Source organism: Tachyglossus aculeatus, chromosome 5 (genome assembly GCF_015852505.1).
Source record: "Tachyglossus aculeatus isolate mTacAcu1 chromosome 5, mTacAcu1.pri, whole genome shotgun sequence".
Lineage (NCBI taxonomy): Eukaryota > Metazoa > Chordata > Mammalia > Monotremata > Tachyglossidae > Tachyglossus > Tachyglossus aculeatus.
Window position 1 is genome coordinate 87,111,106 of NC_052070.1, and position 17,601 is coordinate 87,128,706.

The 17,601-nt window shown below is 49.6% G+C and overlaps 1 protein-coding gene across 1 annotated transcript; it reads left to right on the forward strand.

Moving 5' to 3' along the window:
- The first annotated feature begins 807 nt into the window (after positions 1 to 807).
- Positions 808 to 14,201, forward strand: POLR3D (RNA polymerase III subunit D). The gene is made up of 8 exons (XM_038747342.1): positions 808 to 969; positions 7,762 to 7,805; positions 9,559 to 9,710; positions 9,983 to 10,107; positions 10,499 to 10,667; positions 11,984 to 12,252; positions 13,191 to 13,343; positions 13,493 to 14,201. Exons 1-8 carry the CDS (start codon positions 808 to 810, stop codon positions 13,613 to 13,615), a joined length of 1,197 nt encoding a protein of 398 aa, XP_038603270.1. The 3' UTR covers positions 13,616 to 14,201.
- Positions 14,202 to 17,601: the final 3,400 nt, after the last annotated feature.

The window sequence follows — 17,601 nt, forward strand, 5'->3', positions numbered from 1 at the left end:
CTAAACGCTTGGGACGTCTAAATCGGCAACAGAGACGGTCCCCACCCAACAACGGGCTCACAGTCTAGAAAGGGCTGCCCTTTACTAAGAAGGCGTCAGGGCTGCCCTTTACTAAGATGGCGGCCGGGTCCTGCATTCACTTATTAATTCCATCGTCCGGATGGAGCGATGACTATGTGCAGAGCACTGGACTAAGCGCTTGGGAAGTCCGAGTCAGCAACATTAGAGAGACGGTCCCTGCCCAACAACGGGCTCATAGTCTAGCAGGGCCTGCCCTTTACTAAGATGGCGTCAGGGCCCGCCCTTTACTAAGATGGCGACCGGGTCCTGCATTCACTTATTAATTCCATCGTCTGGATGGAGCGCTGACTATGTTTAGAACACTGTACTAAGCGTTTGGGACGTCTAAGTGGGCAACAGGGACGGTCCCCCACCCGACAACAAGCTCGCAGTCTAGAAAGGCCTGCCCTTTACTAAGATGGCGTCAGGGCCCGCCCTTTACTAAGATGGCGACCGGGTCCTGCATTCACTTATTAATTCCATCGTCTGGATGGAGCGCTGACTATGTTTAGAACACTGTACTAAGCGTTTGGGACGTCTAAGTGGGCAACAGGGACGGTCCCCCACCCGACAACGGGCTCGCAGTCTAGAAAGGCCTGCTCTTTAGGAAGATGGCGGCCGGGCCCACTTCCGGTCGGCGCTGAGGCGGCCATCGGGGGCGTGGGCGGGGTTAATGGGGGAGGCCCGGGCGGCCGGTGGCGTCCATCGAGGTAGTGGTGGTGGTGTTTCCCCCAGTGCCCCCCCAAGATGTCGGAGGGCAGCTGTGGCGGGGATGCCCCCGCCCCTGCCCCTGCCCCTGCCCCCGGCCTGGTCCGCCCGGCCTTCGTCCGCCGCCCGGCCCCGTCCCTCCCCCCCGGCCGCCTGCCCTCCATCCGCTCCCGCGACCTCACCCTCGGAGGGGTCAAGAAGGTAAACTGATCCTCCACCAGCGGGGGACCCGCTCACTAACCACACTCATCACGGCGACCGCATTTACTGCATTTAAGCGCTTAGTACAGTGCTCTGCACATAGTAAGCGCTCAATAAATACGATTGATTGATTTACTAAGCGCCTGCCCTTACCTCCTTCCCTTCCCCACAGCCCCTGTATGTATGTTTGTACATATTTATTCCTCTATTTATTTTACTTGTACCTATCTATTCTATTGATTTTATTTTGTTGATCAATCAATCAATCGTATTTATTGAGCGCTTACTGTGTGCAGAGCACTGCACTAAGCGCTTGGGAAGTACAAGTTGGCAACACATAGAGACAGGCCCTACCCGACAGCGGGCTCACAGTCTAAAAGGGGGAGACAGAGAACAGAACCAAACCTACCGACAAAATAAAATAGGATAGAAATGTACAGGTAAAATAAATAAATAGAGTAATAAATATGTACAACCATATATCCGTATATACAGGTGCTGTGGGGAAGGGAAGGAGGTAAGATGGGGGGATGGAGAGGGGGGAGAGGAAGGAAGGGGTCCGGTTTTGTTCTCTGTCTCCCCCTTTTAGACTGGGAGCCCGCTGTTGGGTAGGGACTGTCTCTTGTACTTCCCAAGCGCTTAGTACAGTGCTCTGCACGCAGTGAGCGCTCAATAAATACGATTGATGGTGATGATGCTCTGTGCACAGCACTGAGCCCGCTGTTGGGTAGGGACCGTCTCTCTATGTTGCCAATTTGTACTTCCCAAGCGCTCAGTACAGTGCTCTGCACACAGTAAGCGCTCAATACATACGATTGATTGTTCTCAGTGCTCTGCACACAGTAGGCGCTCGCGCTAAAGACGATTGACTGCCGTCTTGTACATCCCAGGCGCTTAGTACAGTGCTGTGCATACAGTAAGCGCTCAGTAAATACGACTGATTGATTGATTGATTGTTCTAAGTGCTCTGCACACAGTAGGCACTCGCGCTAAAGACGATTCACTGCCATCTTGTACTTCCCAGGCGCTTAGTACAGTACTCCGCACACAGTAAGCGCCCAATAAATACGATTGATTGATTGTTGTAAGTGCTCTGCACACAGTAGGCGCTCGCGCTAAAGACGATTGACTGCCGTCTTGTACTTCCCAGGCGCTTAGTACAGTGCCCTGCACGCAGTAAGCGCTCAATAAATACGATTGATTGTTCTAACTGTTCTGCACACAGTAGGCGCTCGCGCTAAAGACGATTGACTGCCGTCTTGTACATCCCAGGCGCTTAGTACAGTGCTCTGCACACAGTAATAATAATAATGGCATTTGTTAAGCGCTTACTATGTGCCAAGCACTGTTCTAAGCACTGGGCGGGGGGGATACAGTGTGATCGAGTTGTCCCACGTGGGGCTCCCAGTCTTCATCCCCATTTTTACAGAGGAGGGAACTGAGGCTCAGAGAAATGAAGTGACTTGCCCAAGGTCACACAGCGGACTTGTGGTGGGGCCGGGATTCGAACCCATGACCTCGGACTCCAAAGCCCGGGCTCTTTCCACTGAGCCACGCTGCTTCTCAGTTCTAAGTGCTCTGCACCCAGTATGCGCGCTAAAGACGATTGACTGCCGTCTTGTACTTCCCAGGTGCTTAGTACAGTGCTCTGCACACAGGAAGCGCTCAGTACATACGATTGATTGTTCTAAGTGCTCTGCACACAGTAGGCACTCGCGCCAAAGGCGATTGACTGCCGTCTTGTACTTCCCAGGCGCTTAGTACAGTGCTCTGCACACAGTAAGCGCTCAATAAATACGATTGAATGCGCTTAATAGATACGAATGAATGAATGAATGAATATAAGTATATATGTTTGTACATATTTATTACTCTATTTATTCTACTTGTGCATATTTATTCTATTTATTTTATTTTGTTAATATGTTTGGTTTTGTTGTCTGCCTCCCCCTTCTAGACTGTGAGCCCGCTGTTGGGTAGGGACCGTCTCTGTGTTACCGATCTGTACTTCCCAGGCGCTTAGTACAGTGCTCTGCACACAGTAAGCGCTCAATAAATACGATTGAATGCGCTTAATAGATACGAATGAATGAATGAATATAAGTATAGATGTTTGTACGCATTTACTACTCTATTTTATTTGTGCGTATTTATTTTTATTTTGTTAATATGTTTGGTTTTGTTGTCTGTCTCCCCCTTCTAGACTGCGAGCCCACTGTTGGGTAGGGACCGTCTCTCTGTGTTGCCAACTTGGACTTCCCAAGCGCTTAGTACAGTGCTCTGCACACAATAAATACGATTGAATGAATGAATGACAATATGTATATATGTTTGTACATATTTACTACGCTATTTTATTTGTACATACTTATTCTATTTATTTTATTTTGTTAATATGTTTGGTTTTGTTGTCTGCCTCCCCCTTCTAGACTGTGAGCCCACTGGTGGGTAGGGACCGTCTGTGTTACCGATCTGTACTTCCCAGGCACTTAGTACAGTGCTCTGCACACAGTAAGCGCTCAATAAATACAATTGGATGCGCTTAATAGATACGAATGAATGAATATAAGTATACATGTTTGTACGTATTTACTACTCTATTTTATTTGTACATATTTTTATTTTGTTAATATGTTTGGTTTTGTTGTCTGTCTCCCCCTTCTAGACTGTGAGCCCGCTGTTGGGTAGGGACCGTCTCTCTATGGTGCCAACTTGGACTTCCCAAGCGCTTAGTACAGTGCTCTGCACACAGTAAGCGCTCAATAAATACGATTGAATGAATGAATGACCATATGTATACATGTTTGCACGTATTTACTACTCTATTTTATTTGTACATACTTATTCTATTTATTTTATTTTGTTAATATGTTTGGTTTTGTTGTCTGCCTCCCCCTTCTAGACTGTGAGCCCGCTGTTGGGTAGGGACCGTCTCTGTGTTACCGATCTGTACTTCCCAGGCGCTTAGTACAGTGCTCTGCACACAGTAAGTGCTCAATAAATACGATTGAAAGAATGAATGACCATATGTATATATGTTTGTCCGTATTTACTACTCTATTTTATTTGTACATACTTATTCTATTTATTTTATTTTGTTAATATGTTTGGTTTTGTTGTCTGCCTCCCCCTTCTAGACTGTGAGCCCGCTGGTGGGTAGGGACCGTCTCTAGATGCTGCCAACTTGGACTTCCCAAGCGCTTAGTACAGTGCTCTGCACACAGGAAGCGCTCAATAAATACGATTGAATGAATGAATGAATGAATGAATTAATTAATTAATTAATGGGGCCCGGGTCGAGACGGGCTGCCACGCCGCTTCCAGGGCCCCCCCACATATGTCTCGGTCCCGCCGTCCTGTGTTAAGCGTTTACTATGTGCCAAGCACTGTTCTAAACACTGGGGCAGACACAAGGTGATCAGGTTGTCCCACGTGGGGCGCACAGTCTCAATCCCCATTTTACAGATGAGGGAACTGAGGCCCAGAGAATAATAATAACGGCATTAATTAAGCGCTTACTATGTGCAAAGCACTGTTCTCAGTGCTGGAAGGGAAGTGACTTGCCCAAAGTCCCACAGCTGCCAGGTGGCGGAGCCGGGATTAGAACCCATGACTCTGACTCCCAAGCCCGGGCTCTTTCTACTAAAGCCACGCTGCTTCCCCTGTACTAGACGCTGGGGTAGAGCCAAGCGTGGCTCAGTGGAAAGAGCAACGGGCTTTGGAGTCCGAGGTCATGGGTTCAAATCCCGGCTCTGCCACTTGTCAGCTGTGGGACTTTGGGCAAGTCACTTCGCTTCTCTGGACCTCAGTTCCCTCATCTGGAAAATGGGGATGAAGACTGTGATCCCCCCTGGGGACAACCTGATCCCCTTGTAACCTCCCCAGCGCTTAGAACAGTGCTTTGCACATAGTAAGCGCTTAACAATACCATCATTATTATTATAGAAGCAGCGTGGCTCAGTGGAAAGAGCATGGGCTTTGGAGTCAGAGGTCATGGGTTCAAATCCCGGCTCCGCCACTTGTCAGCTGGGTGACATTGGGCAAGTCACTTCACTTCTCTGGGCCTCAATTACTTCATCTGTAAAATGGGGATTAAGACTGTGAGCCCCCGTGGGAAAACCTGGTCACCTTGTAACCTCCCCTAGCGCTTAGAACAGTGCTTTGCACATAGTAAGCGCTTAATAAATGCCATCATTATTATTATTATTATTGGAACTTCCCCTAGCGCTTAGAACAGTGCTTTGCACATAGTAAGTGCTTAATAAATGTCATCATTATTATTATTATTATTATTGTAACCTCCCCTAGCGCTTAGAACAGTGCTTTGCACATAGTAAGTGCTTAATAAATGTCATCATTATTATTATTATTATTGTAACCTCCCCTAGCGCTTAGAACAGTGCTTTGCACATAGTAAGTGCTTAATAAATGCCATTATTATTATTATTATTGTAACCTCCCCTAGCGCTTAGAACAGTGCTTTGCACATAGTAAGTGCTTAATAAATGTCATCATTATTATTATTATTATTGTAACCTCCCCAGCGCTTACAACAGTGCTTTGCACGTAGTAAGCGCTTAATAAATGCCATTATTATTATTATTATTGTAACCTCCCCTAGCGCTTAGTACAGTGCTTTGCACATAATAAGCGCTTAATAAATGCCATCATTATTATTATTATTATTATTGTAACCTCCCCTAGCACTTAGAACAGTGCTTTGTGCATAGTAAGCACTTAATAAATGCCATCATTATTATTATTGTAACCTCCCCTAGTGCTTAGAACAGTGCTTTGCACATAGTAAGCGCTTAATAAATGCCATCATTATTATTATTATTATTGTAACCTCCCCTAGCACTTAGAACAGTGCTTTGCACATAGTAAGCGCTTAATAATTGCCATCATTATTGTTATTGTAACCTCCCCTAGAGCTTAGAACCGAGCTTTGCACATAGTAAGCACTTAATACATGCCATCATTATTGTTATTATTATTATTATAACCTCCCTTAGCACTTAGAACAGAGCTTTGCACATAGTAAGCGCTTAATAAATGCCATCTCATAATTATTATTATTGTAACCTCCCCTAGCACTTAGAACAGTGCTTTGCACATAGTAAGCGCTTAATAAATGCCATCATTATTATTATTATTATTGTAACCTCCCCTAGCACTTAGAACAGTGCTTTGCACATAGTAAGCGCTTAATAATTGCCATCATTATTGTTATTGTAACCTCCCCTGGAGCTTAGAACCGAGCTTTGCACATAGTAAACACTTAATACATGCCATCATTATTGTTATTATTATTATTGTAACCTCCCCTAGCACTTAGAACAGAGCTTTGCACATAGTAAGCGCTTAATAAATGCCATCATTATTATTAGTAGTAGTATTGTAACCTCCCCTAGCACTTAGAACAGTGCTTTGCACATAGTAAGAGCTTAATAAACACTATCATCATTATTATTATTATTGTAACCTCCCCTAGGGCTTAGAGCAGTGCTTTGCACAAAGTAAGCGCTTAATAAATGCCATCATCATAATTATTATTATTGTAACCTCCCCTAGTGCTTAGAACAGTGCTTTGCACATAGTAAGCGCTTAATAAATGCCATCATTATTATTATTAGTAGTATTGTAACCTCCCCTAGCACTTAGAACAGTGCTTTGCACATAGTAAGAGCTTAATAAACACCATCATCATTATTATTATTATTGTAACCTCCCCTAGCACTTAGAACAGTGCTTTGCACATAGTAAGCGCTTAATAAACGCCATCATCATTATTATTATTATCGTAACCTCCCCTAGCGCTTAGAACAGTGCTTTGCACATAGTAAGCGCTCAATAAATACCACCATTATCATTATTATTATTATCCAAGCCAGTCAAGGTTGGGCACTGTCCCTGATCCACGTGCCGCCTACGGTCTCAGTCCCCGTTTTATAGATGAGGCGTCCGAGGAGCGAAGTGACACGGTCACGTGGCAGGCAGGTGGAGGAGGCAGGATTAGAACCCAGGTCCCCGCCACCCAGGGCCTGTGATCTACCCATTCGACCGCGTTGCTTCTGTCTCCTCTTCTGGAGACAGAAGAGGACTCCAGCGAGAAGAACGCCGCTTTTAGGACTCCTAAATTCCCCGTTCTGCGATTGTCCCTTGAGAGATTGGGTGGTTTCAGTCCCCTTTGGAAAAATCTCCATCGCGGGAGGGGAACAGATGGAAAAGGCCACCTGATAAACACTTAATAATAATAATAATAATGGCATTTATTTATTTATTTATTTGTTTGTTTTGCTTGTATATATCTTTTCTATTTATTTTATTTTGTTAGTATGTTTGGTTTTGTTCTCTATCTCTCCCTTTTAGACTGTGAGCCCACTGTTGGGTAGGGACCGGCTCTATATGTTGCCAATTTGTACTTCCCAAGCGCTTACTACAGTGCTCTGCACACAGTAAGCGCTCAGTAAATACGATTGATTGATTTGTTGAGCGCTTACTATGTGCAAAGCACCATTCTAGGCGCTGGGGAAGGATAGAAGGTGATTAAGTTGCCCCACGGGGGGCTCACGGTCTTAATCCCCATTTTACAGATGAGGGAGCTGAGGCCCGGAGAAGCGAAGTGACTTGCCCAGAGTCACGCAGCTGACAAGTGGCGGAGCCGGGATTCGAACCCAAGCCCGGGCTCTTTCCGCTAAGCCACGCTGCTGCTGCTGTGGTGGTGGTGTTACTCCGTATTTTGCAGGTGTTACTTCTCAAGTCAGTGACCCTGTTGTGTTTTATTTTCAGAAAACCTTCACTCCCAACATCATTAGTCGGAAGATCAAGGAAGAGTAAGTGGCGGGACTTTCTTGGGTAGCCTTTGGGTGTGATTTGCTTTGCTTATTTCCGGGCTCTTGGGATCCCGAGGCTTCTGAGAGTGGCTCCAATAATAATAATAATAATAATAATAACAATAATAATAATAATAATAATAATGATGATGGCATTTATTAAGCGCTTACTATGTGCAAAGCACTGTTTTAAGCGCTGGGGAGGTTACAAGGTGATCAGGGTGTCCCACAGAGGTGGCTCCAATAATAATAATAATGATGATGGCATTTGTTAAGCGCTTACTATGTGCAAAGCACTAAGCGCTGGGGAGGTTGCAAGGTGATCAGGTTGTCCCACAGAGGTGGCTCCAATAATAATAATAATAATAATGATGATGGCATTTGTTAAGCGCTTACTATGTGCAAAGCACCGTTCTAGGCGCTGGGGAGCTTACAAGGTGATCAGGTTGTCCCACAGAGGGCTTACAGTCTTTATCCCCATTTTACAATTGAGGTAACTGAGGCACAGAGAAGTTAAGTGACTTGCCCAGTCACACAGCTGACGGCTGAGCAGGATTTGAACCCACGACTTCTGACTCCAAAGCCCAGGCTCTTTTCACCGAGCCACGCTGCTGCTCCAACACCTCTCGGTGTTTGTGTGCTGTGCTTTGCAAGTGAAAGGGCTCCTAAAATCATTATTATTAATCATAGTAACAAGAATAAATTGTGGTATTTAAGAGCTTTGTGACCCCTTTTAGACTGTGAGCCCACTGTTGGGTAGGGACTGTCTCTATATGTTGCCAACTTGTACTTCCCAAGCGCTTAGTACAGTGCTCTGCACACAGTAAGCGCTCAATAAATACGATTGATTGATTGATTGCCAGGCATTGTACTAAGCACCGGGGTGGATATAAGCAAATTGGATGGAACACAGTCCCTGTCCCACATGGGGCTCACAACTTACTCCCCATTTTACAGATGAGGTAACGGAGGGCCAGAGAAGTGAAGTGACCCGCCCAAGGCCACACAGCAGACAGGTGGCGGAGTCAGGATTGGAACCCATGACCTTCTGACTCCCACGCCTGTGCATTACCCACGCCGCGTGGCTCAGCGGAAAGAGCCCGGGCTTTGGAGTCGGAGGTCATGGGTTCGAATCCCGGCTCCACCACAAGTCTGCTGTGTGACCTCAGGCAAGTCACTTCTCTGAGCCTGAGTTCCCTCATCTGTAAAAATGGGGGTTAAGACTGTGAGCCCCACGTGGGACAACCTGATCACACTTTATCCCTCCCAGCGCTAAGAACAGTGCTTTGCACATAGTAAGCGCTTAACAAATGCCATCATCATTATTATTATTATTATGCACATAGTAAGCGCTTAACAAATGCCGTCATGATTATTATTATTATACTGTGGGTCCGTCTCAGTGCAGTAGCCCCCTGCGCTCGACCCCAGAAATAATTCAGTGAGGGGAACAAATTCAAAAGCGCTGCTTTTCAGCAAATACTAAGAAACGAGAGAAGACCGCTGTACCCCGCTACCGCCCGACGGCCCCGGGTGAAGTCGTCTCGACCCGCTCTGGGTGTGGTGTGCTTGCCCAAGCACTCTAGGACAGCGCCCTGCACATAGTGAGCGCTCATTAAATGCCACTGCTTGGGAGGTGACGGTTCTGGCTCTCGTCACTCCAAGATGATGGAGTCCCCGGGTTGTAGGTGGGCAGAGGTTCCTCCGCCTTTGAGGGCAGACTTTCACCCTCGGCCCCTCGCCCTCCCTCTAGGCCCAAGGAGGACACCTCGGTCAAAAAGGAGAAGCGAGAGAGGGACCGAGACCGCCAGCGCGATGGCCACGGACGGGGACGGGGTCGGCCGGAGGTGATCCAGTCCCACTCCATCTTTGAGCAGGGGCCCGCGGAGATGATGAAGAAGAAAGGTGCCGAGGGCGGCGGCGGGTGGGAGGAGGCCTCGATGACCTCCCTTGGGTTCTCCTAGACTGTGAGCCCACCGTCGGGTAGGGACCGTCTCTATATGTTGCCGACTTGGACTTCCCAAGCGCTCTGCACACAGTAAGCGCTCAATAAATACGACTGATTGATGGATGCAAAGCCCCGGGAAGCGTGCCGGAGGAGAGAGCATCCTAGGTTGCCTCCCCCCGGACGGCTTCCCCTTCGTGACCGGGCTCGGCGTTCTCCCGTCTCCCTCCAGGCAGCTGGGATAAGACGGTGGACGTGCCGGACTTTGGCCCATCCCATATCATCAACATCAAAAAGGAGAAGAGGGAGACCGACGAAGAGACCAAACAGATCCTGCGCATGCTAGAGAAGGACGACGTATGTAGCAAGGAGCGGTAGTAATTGTGGTATTTGTGAAGCGCTTCCTATGTGCCAGGCACTGTGTTGAGCGCTGGGGTGGATCCCAGTCGCTGTCCCACGTGGGACTCAAGTCTCAATCCCCATTTACAAATGAGGTAACCGAGGCCCGGAGAAGAACTCAGATCAGACCCCCTGACCTTCCGACTATCCAGTGCGCCATCCTGCTTCTCAGGTGTAGGGTGGGAGAGCGCTCACTCTCGGGGAAGAGATCCTGGTTAGCAGTGGATCCTCTGTAGGCTCAGCCCTTGGAGAGGGAAACAGATTGGAATTCATTTTCCGGGTCGGGGCGAGGGGAGGTCCTCCTCTGCTTGGCCAGCTTCCAGCGCCCTTCCACCTCTTCCTCTTGCAGTTCTTGGATGACCCCGGCTTGAAGAACGACACTCGCAACAAGCCCGTGCAGCTGCCGCTGGCCCACTCGGGCTGGCTGTTTAAGGAGGAGGGCGAGGAGCCAGATGCCCAAGCCTCGCCGGGGAACCCCAAAGAGGAGGACATGGAGGTGGATGCGCCCACCGTAAAAGGTATCGGATGCCCCCCGCCGGCTTCCCACACTTCCCGGGCACATCAGGCCCAGAGCCCCCCAAGCTGCCGTCCCTAGGCGGTCCTGGATCTTTTTATCCGAATCGGCCGAGCTTCGAGACCGGAGCTCCAACCCCAACCTCGTTCTGGGAGGCGGGAGATGGGGTCACGCGCGGGACCTAGTGGAAAGAGCGCGGGACCGGGAGTCAGAAGGACCTGGGTCCAAATCGGCTCTGCCGCTTGTCTGCCGTATGGCCTCGGGCGAGTCGCTTCACTTCCCCGGGCCGCAGTTTAACTCATCTGTAAAATGGAGATGAAGACTGGGCCCCGTGAGGGACAGTGACCATATCCAACCAGTTTCGCATGTGTCCACCCCAGTGCTTAGTACGGTGCCTGGGGCATTGTAAGCGCTTAACAAATACTGCCGTCGTCATCATTACGGTTGTCACACTCATGATGCTCCCTGGGGGTAGCTACACATTTGCCAATGAACCAAGTGAGCACGGAGGTGACTTGCACGCCGACTGCATCCTGGTCCTCTTCCTTTCCTTCCTATCCTGATCGTCGTTATCATCATCATCACTGTCACGATCCTCAGTATTTGGGTACCTACTGCCCCCAGGGAGCTTACAATCCCCTCCCTCCTGGACCCAAAACAGGGTTGGGGAAAGCCCGGTTCATGTTTTTTGAGGGCTTTTTCCCCATTACCCGAGCAGCACGACCAGGCTGTGATCCCTCCCCCTCTGCCAGCCACGGGAAACGGAGCCTAAAAAAGGCGCTAGTTAAATCTCAGATGCTCCTTAGGACCCGTTGGCTACAGTGCTTGCTTCTGCCTCGCTGGCATTTTCGTGCCTGAAACCTTTCCGAAGAGAAGCAGCATGGTCCAGTCGATAGAGCCCAGGCCTGGAAGTTAGAAAGACCTGGGCTTTATTCCAGCTCCGCCACTTGACTGCCGCGTGACCCTGCAGAAATCACTTTAACTTCTCTGTGTCTCTTACCTCATCTGTAAAATGGGAATTCAGACTCTGAACCCGATGTGGATCGTGTCCAACCTGATTAGCTTGTGTCTTGCCCGGTGCTTAGTTCATGCCTGGCAAAAGAGTAAGGGCTTAACAAATACCGTCAAATTTTTTTTAAAAAATGTCCGGTTGAGCCTTCCCCGGGCCGTCTGCTGGCTGAAGCGGGGGGGATCCGAGGGTGACTCTTCTCCCTGTCACCACCTCTGCGACCTTAGAGTCCGAGTTGGGCGGGGGCGTGGGGCAAGTGCAGCTGTACTCCAGGAAAACCGCAATCTCTTTATGTCGTGCTCGGGCCACAGTCAAGGAAGAACCTCGAGATGAGGGTGAAGAGACCAGGGCAGAGGGGCCTCCTAAGGCCGCCAGGAAGGCGCCGGGACTCCCTCGGGATGTGTCCGTATCAGAGCTGCTTAAGGAGTTGAGCCTGGCCAAGGAGGAGGAGGAGTTACTCTTCCTGCAGCTCCCGGACTCGCTTCCCGGCCAGCCTCCAACTCAGGACGTGAAGCCCGTTAAGACCGAGGTGCAGGGCGAAGACGGACAGATGGTGATGATAAAGCAGGAGAAGGACCGGGTAAGGAGTGGAGAAGGGGGAGAGAATTGGGGAGTGGGGAGGGAGCCGTTGGTGGGCCTGGGACTGCAAGCGGAAAACGATGGGGCCACATTGACTTGGACCTAACTAATCCCTGCATCAGAAGCAGCGTGACCCTGTGGACAGAGTCCGGCTTGGGAGGCAGAAGGACCTGAGTTCTAATCCCGGCTCGGCCCACTGTCTGCTGCGTGGCCTTGGACAAGTCACTTGACGTCTCTGCGCCTGTTACCCGATACGTCCAATGGGAATTTAAACCGTGAGCCCCGTGTGTACACCCGACCTGGTGACCTTGGATCTACCCAGCGCATGGTACGGTGCCTGGCACATAGCAGCGTGGCTCAGTGGAAAGAGCCCGGGCTTGGGAGTCCGAGGTTATGGGTTCGAATTCTGGCTCCGCCGCTTGTCAGCTGTGTGACCTTGGGCAAGCCACTTAACTTCTCTGTGCCTCAGTTACCTCATCTGTAAAATGGGGATGAAGACTGTGAGCCCCCCGTGGGACAACCTGATCGCCTTGTAACCTCCCCAGAGCTTAGAACAGTGCTTTGCACATAGTAAGCGCTTAACAAATACCACCGTTACCATTATTATTATTAAGTGCTTAACAAATAGGAGAGAATGAGAGAGAGAGAGAATGAGAGTCTTCTGGAAATATTAGCTCCCAAGTGACCTGCCTAACTTAGCTGTTATTACTTGGGAGTTGTTTCTCCCCCTGACCCGTTATGGGCAGGAAACGTGCCTGCTAATTCCGTTGCAGCGTACGCTCCCGAATGCTTAGAACAGTGCCCTGCACATAATAAGCGTTTAGTAAATACCGTGGATGGATTGGGAGGGGAAAAGGGTTGTTGCACTGGGGGAGGGAAATGGGAGACTGAGGTCAGTCTGCGTATTTCCTCATATCTCGCTTTCCCTTCTGTCCCCAGGAGGCTAAGCTGGTGGAAAACGTGTGTACCCTGAGAGATCTGTCAGAAGGCCAGGTGGGAAAGCTGCTCATCCGCAAGTCCGGGAAGGTGCAGCTGCTTCTGGGCAAGGTCACCCTGGACGTCACGATGGGCACTCCCTGCTCCTTCCTGCAGGTACCGGCCAGCGGGCCGAGCCCGTGGGTCGGGGGTGGCACTGGGGTCGGGCCGCCGCCCCGGGGAGATGGGCTGGGGGGACAGCGGCGAAGCCCACAGCGCGAGGCGCCCTGCTGAATCCTCACACCGCCCTTTCTGGTCTTTGGCAGGAGCTGGTGTCCGTGGGCATCGGGGACAGCAGGACGGGTGAGATGACCGTCCTGGGCCACGTGAAACACAAGCTGGTGTGCTCCCCCGATTTTGAATCCCTCCTGGATCACAAGCAGCGATAGCCAAGAGTCGGGAGGAGCAGAGACAGTACCGGAGCTGCCCTCGGGCCCAGGAGTCCCGTTCCCCAGCAGCCAAGGAACCAGGAGGCGTCTCCGGACCGAACTGTCCGTCTCTGCCCCCGTCCCCGTGAAGCCCGGAGGGGCCCTGTGGCTCCCTCTCCCAGCACGTGGTGGTCGGCTCGGTGGCTCCGTAGACCTGACTGGGGACGGGCCCTCCCCGCTCTATTTATTGTATTTATGTTTTTCTGGTCCTTTTGGCTCGTCATCATCAATCTGCAGATATTCACATCTGATGGAGACTGGGTGGCGGGAAAGGCCGAAGCAGGGGTAGAACCCAATTTTGGAAAAATAATGGTGGTCACTCTCCTTCCTGTTGGCTTTGTTCCCAAGAAGGAAAATAGAAATATCCTCTCTGTCTCCTCCTTCCATGCACCCATCAGAGCTTCCTACCCCTGTGATGTACTTTGGTGTTTTACTCCATCCCTCCTTCTACCTCTCAGACAAACGTGCTTACGGTTAGAATTTTTATACTCCTCTCTTCTCCCGAGTGAGAACCTCTAACTGTACACGATTAAAATGCTTCTCTCCATCCCCAGCCCCGTCCTTCCAGAGGCTCTGAGCTCCAGGCTGTCTTCTCACTGACTTTTGGGGCCTAACGGCAACCTTTTCTTCAAGATCTGTAGTCCTGGCATCCTGGTTAACCGTTTTGCTGCCCTCGTTTGTACAGTAGTGTGCCGTCCCCCCACCCCCGAGTGCCGGGGAACGTTGTTGTCACCGTGAGAGGACTGAACAATAATAGTGGTGGTGTTTGTTAAGCTCTTGCTATGTGCCAGGCGCTGTACTAAGCGCTTGGGTGGATACAAGCAAATCAGGTTGGACACAGACTGAAGAGGAGGGTTCTGCTGTAGAGAAGCCAGAGCTGTCTTGGCTTTGTGGTTTCGTGGACGTGGGATCAGTCGCTCAATCCAGTTGTATTTATTGAGTGCTTCCTGTGTGCAGAGCACTGTACTAAATACTTGGGAGGGTACAGGATAACTGTAAACCAAGTTCCCTGCCCACAAGGAGCTAGTCATTCATTCAATCGTATTTATTGAGCACTTACTGTGTGCAGAGCACTGTACTAAGCGCTTGGGAAGTACAAGCTGGCAACACATAGAGACGGTCCCTACCCAACAGCGGCTATCAGAGTGTTAGGTAGGAATGTGCCTTCAATCAGTCCATGGTATGAATTGAGTGCTTTCTGTGTGCAGAGCAATCAATCAATCGTATTGAGCGCTTACTGTGTGCAGAGCACTGTACTAAGCGCTTGGGAAGTACAAGTTGGCAACATTTAGAGACAGTCCCTACCCAACAGTGGGCTCACAGTCTAAAAGGGGGAGACAGAGAACAAAACCAAACAGAATAAAATAAATAGAATAGATATGTACAAGTAAAATAAATAGAGTAATAAATATGTACAAACATACAGGTGCTGTGGGGAAGGGAAGGAGGTAAGATGGGATGGAGAGGGGGACGAGGGGGAGAGGAAGGAAGGGGCTCAGTGTGGGCAGGCCTCCTGGAGGAGGTGAGCTCTCAGTAGGGCCTTGAAGGGAGGAAGAGAGCTAGCTTGGCGGATGGGCAGAGAGAGGGCACTGTACTAAAAGCTTGGAGAGTACAATACAACAGAATTAGGAGACCCGTCCCCTGCCCATAATAATTGTGGTGTTTAATAATAATAATAATGGCATTTATTAAGCACTTAACTATGTGCAAAGCACTGTTCTAAGCGCTGGGGAGGTTAAAAGGTGACCAGGTTGTCCCACGGGGGGCTCACAGTCAATCCCCATTTTATAGATGAGGTAACGGAGGCACAGTTTGTCGTGCCAGGCACTGTTCTAAGCGCCAAGGTGGATATAAGCAAATCAGGTTGGACAGTCCCTGTCCCACGTGGGGCTCAGTCTCAATCCCCTTTTTACAGATGAGGTAACTGAGGCCCAGAGAAGTGAAGCGACTCGCCCAGCCCACACGTCGGGCAAGTGGCGGAGCTGGGATAAGAACCCATAATCTGACTCCGAGACCCAAGCTGTATCCACTACGCCACGCTGCTTCTCATGGTTGTACATATTTATTACTCTATTTATTTATTTATTTATTTTACTTGTACATTTCTATCCTATTTATTTTATTCTGTTGGTATGTTTGGTTCTGTTCTCTGTCTCCCCGTTTTAGACTGTGAGCCCACTGTTGGGTAGGGACTGTCTCTATGTGTTGCCAATTTGTACTTCCCAAGCGCTTAGTACAGTGCTCTGCACATAGTAAGCGCTCAATAAATACGATTGATTGATTGATTGATTGATTGATTCTCATAGCGAGCCTACAGTCTCAGAAGCCTTGAGGTTGACCGGCCCTCCTTCGTGTACCGCCTTTCTCCTCGGGACTGCCACGGCGGCCCGCTCGGGGCATCTTGCCTTTCAGCCCGCAGGTCCGGTGCAGTTGTCCTCAAAATCAATCAATCGTATTTATTGAGCGCTTACTGTGTGCAGAGCACTGTACTAAGCGCTTGGGAAGTACAAGTTGGCAACATATAGAGACAGTCCCTACCCAACAGTGGGCTCACAGTCTAAAATCCGGGCCGTTATGCATTTGGGCCCCTTGAGGGATACGGTACCCGAGTGAAACGCTCACCGGCAGGAATTAGACCCTGCTGAGGCCTGGTCCAGCTGGGCTAGGCTTCCCCGCCCAGGGTGAGTTGCAGTAAGAGCAGCAAAATTGCACTTGGTTGGCTGCAGGGAATCAGGACCCACAACCCTCATGATGATGATGATGAAGGTATTTGTTAAGCGCTTACTATGTGCAAAGCACTGGGGAGGATACAGGGTGATCAGGTTGTCCCACGTGGGGCTCACAGTCTTAATCCCCATTTTGCAGATGAGGGAACTGAGGCACAGAGAAGCTAAATGACTTGCCCAAGGTCACGCAGCTGACAATGGGCAGAGGCGGGATTTGAACCCATGACCTCTGACTCATGGACCGTTAAGCCAGGGCTGTGCTTACCACTCAGTCACTCCTGTTGGTTTCAGAAGGGTTTTGACTGCAATGAGAGAGACAGAAATGTCCCTAAACTCCTTTAGACCGTAAAATCATTGTGGGCGGGGAATGTGTCTGTCCCTGGGTTAGTCCTCTCCCAAGCGCTTAGTACAGTGCTCTTGCACACAGTAGGCACTCGGTAAATACGATCGATTGGATCTGATGCCCTGTTGATCAGGAATATTTGTTCAGTGGCTATTGCATTCAGGCTACTGTTCTGAGCTTCGGGGGGGAGTATAATTCATGTAGGAGAGGTGATCCCTGTCCTCAAGAAATGGGGGAGACAAGGATTTATAGATAGCCAAGGAGAAGTGCATAAGTAGCCGAGTTTATAAGTCAATATATACCAAAGTGCTAGGGGAGGTGGTGCGTACTTAATAATTACGGTATTTAAGTGAAGCAAGATATTCGGGTTGGGCACAATCTCTGTCCTGCTTGGGGCTCACAGTCTATAGGGAGTAGGATTTAATCCCTGTTTTACAGAGGGGGAAACTAAATTGCAGTGACTTACCCAAGGTCACACGGCAGACACGTGGAAGGGTGGGGATTAGAACCCAGGTCCGTGCTACTTAAGGGCTGAGGTGATCAATCAATCGATGGTATTTATTGAGCACTTACTGTGTGCAGAGCACTGTGCTAAGTGCTTGGGAGAGGAAGACGCAACAGACACATTACCTGCCCACAAAGAGGGGGAGACAGACATTAACATGAATGATCCTCGTTGGCCATGGAGATGAAATTGTTTCACTTTTGCTGTCGTCGTCTTGCAGGAAGCTCCCGGTCTTTGTGCTCTTCCTCCTCGGCTTTCCCAGGGACTAATTCCCAACCCATCCCGAGGCTGGTAAGGGCGTGGAAGTGGGGACTCTCCAGCCCGTAGGACCTTTAGACAAAGCCGTCGGCTAGTACGTGTGGGCCTCAAGCCG

Coding starts and splice junctions, on each gene's coding strand:
- POLR3D (XM_038747342.1), top strand. CDS start 808: ATGTCGGAGGGCAGCTGTGGCGGGGATGCCCCCGCCCCTGCCCCTGCC. Junction 970..7,761: donor CCCTCGGAGGGGTCAAGAAG/GTAAACTGATCC, acceptor TTTTATTTTCAG/AAAACCTTCACTCCCAACAT. Junction 12,253..13,190: donor TAAAGCAGGAGAAGGACCGG/GTAAGGAGTGGA, acceptor TTCTGTCCCCAG/GAGGCTAAGCTGGTGGAAAA.